This window comes from Papaver somniferum, chromosome 3 (genome assembly GCF_003573695.1).
Source record: "Papaver somniferum cultivar HN1 chromosome 3, ASM357369v1, whole genome shotgun sequence".
NCBI lineage: Eukaryota > Viridiplantae > Streptophyta > Magnoliopsida > Ranunculales > Papaveraceae > Papaver > Papaver somniferum.
In genome coordinates this window covers 182,257,276-182,262,609 of record NC_039360.1, presented here as the reverse complement: position 1 = coordinate 182,262,609, position 5,334 = coordinate 182,257,276, and the positions used below count along the sequence as shown (strand labels likewise).

Sequence of the window (5,334 nt, the reverse complement as noted above, 5' to 3'; positions counted from 1 at the left end):
CAGGGTGTGCATAGAAGGAGGGGCGCAGTAACATCAACACAATAGTTAGAAGGTAAACTACATACTTGGATGAAGTTCTGAAGGGGCGACTGATAAGCAGAACCTTTGTCTGAAGAAAATAAGTTACCAAGAATCACCTTTTGAGCTGAAACCGTTTGGCTATGAGAAGCTATACAACAATAGTTACGGGTGTCTGCCATATTGTAAATGCCAAGGCCACCTTCCTTAATGGGAAGAGTAGTGATTCGCTGTTGCAAAGGCCCAAAGCCTGACCCATCACCTGTGATCAGCAATCGCAAATACTGAAATAAATGATCATCAGCTGCAGGGTTGGTAGTCCGCATAGCAAAATACAGTCTGGACACACCAGTACAATTGCGAAGCAATAACATCTCACTCTGAGGGTCCTTAAGTTTTTTGATAACAAACATTAGTTGGACAGTCTTGTGAACTCTAGCCAATGCCATGTCGCTAATAAAATTCAAATTAAGACTCACTGGCCCCCCAAAAATTTAATACCGTTAGATGGTCTGCCAATATCATAGGGAAAAACATCTTCATCAAAAATTTTAGGATCAAACTAGAACATAGATTTTTATCGATATTTATAAGTTTTCGAACGGCCGATAAATCAAAGATGATAAAAAAAAATGGAAAGATTTGCGGTTGAAAAAAAAGGAGGAAAGGAGATGAAACGAAAAGTTATGATTTTGATTAGTTTTATCGTTTGGTTAAGTTTCTTAAATTAATGGAAAGGTAATTTAGTATTTTTATAGATGAGAGGGTAATTTTGACTTCTTGTATTCCTTTGGACCCCTGTCCAACTAACTGGGTCACTATGATCCTAGAGAAGCCTCTCTGTTGGAAAGTGTATGAGGTTTATTAATAAGGGAAGAATAATAATAAACAGTGTGGAAAGAGACGGCGATGGTCGTGGAAGATGGAATCTAATACTAATCCAATCTTCCTTTAAATCTCTCACCTTTGTGTTATTTATTTCTTGTTTACTTTTTTCTTTCTCACTCTCTCAATCTGAAATTGCTGTTTCATTGTTCTTCTTCTGTTGCTGCGATGGGTGAAGTTACTGATGCAGCCATGGATGCTGTTCAAAAGCGTCTCATGTTTGACGATGAGTTAGTCTCTCTAGCTCTCTATTTCTCTCTGTTATAATTGTTGTTTTATCACAAATTGATTGATAATGGATGCACAAATTGATTCACGGAGTAATTGATTTTTATTGCTGAAAATGATTAAATAATCTTGTTTCATTTTCTGTTTGAATCTTCTGTTTTGGATTGGTTACTTAAGCAAAATAAGCATGAGGTGGTTCTTGATTATTTGCTTCTGGGATGGAAATTTGATTCGAGAATTTCCATCTAATCTAATCTAATCTTTGTTCTTTGATCGATAATTTCATTGTTCTTGATTTAATGATACTTTGTCGATTTTGTCTGGTATCTGTTCGTTATTATCGGTTTCTTTATATTATTGATCGATTTGATTTCAGATTTGCAGTCATTTTATAGGACTTGATCTCGACTTTCGACAGTGACGTTGCTTTTTGATCATGTTTTACTTGTGTCTTCATCTTGCATTCAGAGATTGTTGATTCATGGCCCAATAGCATGTGTGAACTCTGTGTTTCATGATTAAAAAATATGGCGTTGTCTATACACATGTGTAAATCAAGGAAATAAGATTATCGTGGAACTTTGCGTTAGGTGTTGGAAATTTTGATAAATCTTACATGTATAAACTTTGGGCAACAATTTAGATGTGTTAGGGCCAAATAGTTGATGTTGCACAGTGTTAGGTTGTTGTCGTGTCTTTGCTGGCTATACAATTAAAGGTGTGTCAATTAATCTATTCTTTATCTGTCATTTGGTCTCCATTTATCAGAATTACATCCCTTGATTTGCTTGTAAGTGGTTCAGTTTTTCTATTTCTACTTTGCTTACTGTAATTGGCATTAACAAAAACAGATATGCTTATTTTCCATGAATGTTCAAGCATTATAACTTTGCAGCTTAAATAAATACTATACGAATTCTAGTTCCCTCTCATTGTATCCCTGTTTCACTAATGGTCAATCAATTTGACTATCATTTATTAAACAAGCTTCTTGTTGTCGTACCCTTCCGTAATATATCTTCACTAAAACTGAATCTTTAAGGAATCTTTACATTTATTTTATATTTTTTGCTCGCAGATGTATTTTAGTGGATGAATTAGATAATGTTGTTGGGCATGACTCAAAATACAATTGTAAGTAACTTGATGTATACATTGAGCTCTTCCATAACTTAAGTACTTTCATTTTTATAAATCTGACTTCGTGCTTTGTCTTACTGTGCAGGTCATCTGATGGAGAAGATTGAGTCTTTGAATTTGCTGCACAGAGCTTTTAGTGTTTTTCTCTTTAACTCGAAATATGAATTGCTTCTTCAGGTATGCCTTGTCTAATATGCAGATGACCTTGTTTTCCTCAAATATCTCATTATTGCTTTTCTTTTCTTTTATTTGCTTTTCATTATCATATTCATAAAGCTGTAGTAAGTCCAGTATTGAGTGTTACATTCGAGAAGTTGTAATAAAGGGTGAATTGTTAGGACTTAGGATAGAAGTGCGTCTAGTGTTATGGCATGTAATGACCAAGATGATAGGTGGATTGCAGAAGAAAAATATCTGTCGGTCCCCTGCTTATTCAGCTATCACTTGGCTACTTACTGATGCGTACTGTTTTAAGGTGTTCTCTGATAGACCACTCAGTCGTGCCTAGATTTCATCAGATTCCAAAGTTGTATTTGTATCTTTATGTTTTTGTGTTATAGGTGAAATTCGGAAAAACCTTTGGTTTCTAGCAAATCAGAACCCCGAAATGACATCTTGGGCATGACTAACAGCTTAAATTTGTTGCAACTACTTCTAAGCAAGGATATAGATTGGCTTCTTCGGGAAGACTAGATTCCTTGAACCACTCCATATAATAATTTTGACGTACTAACGTTAAAAGTTCTACTATATGCAATCCCTTGCTGGTAAATGTTGTATGTTTGCAGAAAGACAGTTTAGTCTTTCCCATTTTCTATAGCAGGAGGGAAAGAGGTTTATAGTGGTATATAACATAAGTATATTCCAAATTATAGTCATTACATGTCGTGAAATGATGCTGGAAATAATGATAAAAAAAGGTAACCCAAATATCTTCTTCTTCCCTATCTTTAAGACATTTGAATGTGCAGAAGTGGAAAATGTGACTGTTTATTTACCTTAGTCACAGCACGTTACTGTTTTTGTGTTGTCATTCATTGGCTGATGGTACTCCTTGCTTCCTGGACAGCAACGATCTGCGACTAAGGTAACTTTCCCACTGGTGTGGACAAACACTTGTTGCAGCCATCCACTCTATCGTGAGTCCGAGCTTATCCAGGAGAACTTCCTTGGTAATATTCTCCCTCTGTTTTTACAATCAATAATGAAAGTTTCAGCAGGTACCCTTTCTGAGTATGATACGGTATTCATACTTATTATCCGAATATTGATTTCTTGTAAACAGGGGTAAGAAATGCTGCACAAAGGAAACTATTGGATGAATTGGGTATTCCAGCTGAAGATGTGCCAGTTGACGAATTCTTTCCCCTTAGTCGTATGCTCTACAAGGCTCCATCTGATGGCAAGTGGGGAGAACATGAATGTGAAAACCAGCAACACTTAGCAATTCATCTTCGACTGCTTTTTTGTGTGTTTCGTTGTGTTTGACAGTTGTTTTTTTGTTTGTCTGGAATTTTCAGTGGATTACCTACTCTTTATGGTAAGAGATGTGAATGTGCATCCAAACCCTGATGAAGTGGCGGACATTAAGTACGTGAATGCTGAGGAGTTGAAAGAGTTGTTGCGGAAAGCTGATGCAGGTGAAGAGGGTATCAAGCTATCACCTTGGTTTAGACTAGTTGTTGATAACTTCTTGTTCAAATGGTGGGACCATGTCAAGCAAGGTACACTTCATGAAGCTGCTGACATGAAAACCATTCATAAGTTGATGTAGAGTTTTCAACAAGCGTCCTGTTGAACAAGTAACAGGGCAAATAAAGAGCCAGAGTGGTGTCTCTCTGAAATTGTTGTTGCACTATATAGAGTTATGAAACCAACATCATTTTATTCTTTTCATTAGGTGAATTATGATTTTCCGTTCTATCAACTTTTCAAACCTTTTTGTTTGTATTTTGATTGATATAGGTAGGTATTTTACCTGCATAGAAAGTTATGTGTGATTCCATCCAAGAGTTTCAGAAAATTGTCCAATTTTTCCGCTGAAATATTTGAAATATCTTTCGGAGGAACCATTATTCATTAATATGACTTGTACCACGCACACATCAGTCGGTATTCTTGGAGGACTTGATATCTATTCCGCCACCTCTCACTGTCATTAGTCACGGGCATTGTCATTGTTTCTGTAAAAGCCTCTGTCATATACCAACACTTTTAACTAAGAATTTTCTTGAAATTAGTGTCATAGGGTAAAACTAAGTAATTTACAAGCAAGAGTTGAGCTGGTTATTTAAAGGGTTCTAAGTTCCCTACGAAGATCCCTTTCTCTCTCTCCTACCAATTTCAACAACCTAAACAAGAGAAGGAATTGGGAAACTAGAAATTAATATTTCATAATGTCAAGAAACGAAGAATGCGAAAGTACAAACCGTGATCAATTATCACCTTCTACCACTCCAAGGGCTAATATTAAACATGTTGTGGTAGTGATTGATGCGTTAAAAGACCAGTTTCCAATTGAGCTTCTTCGATGGGTCTTAGACCACCTCATGGGGTCCGGTTATAGCATCACCATTCTAGGCATAATGCCGTGGCTCAATTATTTGCGTAAGCTATTATGTGACACACTGACCCTGTATTCAATTAACTGCTCTCTTTTTTTATCGCAATCTTAGCAAACGATTTTTGTTTCAGTTTTTCTGTTCGAACGGATCGGTTATATTATCATTTGCAGCAAGCCAAAGCTGTATATGGTTTTGATTCTTCGTAGTTATACGGTTACTGATCATTAACTGTTTTGATTATTTGACAATTATTAGTGGCTGGCAAGTCTCAACTCGATATCTGGGCACTTGATCTTAAGAATTTGCCCGCGCTTTTGAAGAGAAGCGAATGGAACAACGATGTCAAGTATCAAAAAGTTCGCCAGATAATCAAGCTTTGTGAAAACTATGGAGTAATTAACAAATTTTATTCTCTTTTTTCATTAGGAAAACAGAGTTTCTCTCTGCAGAGTAAATAAAACAGAATTTATTACTATCGCAAGTAAATAAAAGACTGCTC

The 5,334-nt window shown here is 36.1% G+C and overlaps 1 protein-coding gene across 2 annotated transcripts; it reads left to right on the top strand.

Annotated features, from left to right (window-relative positions):
• Positions 1–892: 892 nt before the first annotated feature.
• LOC113358214 (isopentenyl-diphosphate Delta-isomerase I-like) lies at positions 893–4,289 on the top strand. Of its 2 annotated transcripts, none has more exons than XM_026601748.1 (6): positions 893–1,133; positions 2,210–2,265; positions 2,357–2,448; positions 3,341–3,443; positions 3,557–3,673; positions 3,792–4,289. In XM_026601748.1, the coding sequence occupies exons 1-6, from the start codon at positions 1,072–1,074 to the stop codon at positions 4,043–4,045; spliced, it is 684 nt and encodes a 227-aa protein (XP_026457533.1). In that variant the 5' UTR covers positions 893–1,071; the 3' UTR covers positions 4,046–4,289. The 2 variants fall into 2 exon arrangements, with proteins under 2 accessions (XP_026457533.1, XP_026457532.1); XM_026601747.1 differs by having other exon boundaries at positions 900–1,133; positions 3,557–3,694; positions 3,792–4,281.
• Positions 4,290–5,334: the final 1,045 nt, after the last annotated feature.

Excerpts from the sequence above, each read along its gene's own strand:
- LOC113358214 (XM_026601747.1), top strand. The coding sequence starts at position 1,072 with ATGGGTGAAGTTACTGATGCAGCCATGGATGCTGTTCAAAAGCGTCTC. Across the intron at positions 2,266-2,356 it reads GCATGACTCAAAATACAATT|GTCATCTGATGGAGAAGATT; the intron begins GTAAGTAACTTG and ends CTTACTGTGCAG. Across the intron at positions 3,444-3,556 it reads TATCCAGGAGAACTTCCTTG|GGGTAAGAAATGCTGCACAA; the intron begins GTAATATTCTCC and ends TCTTGTAAACAG.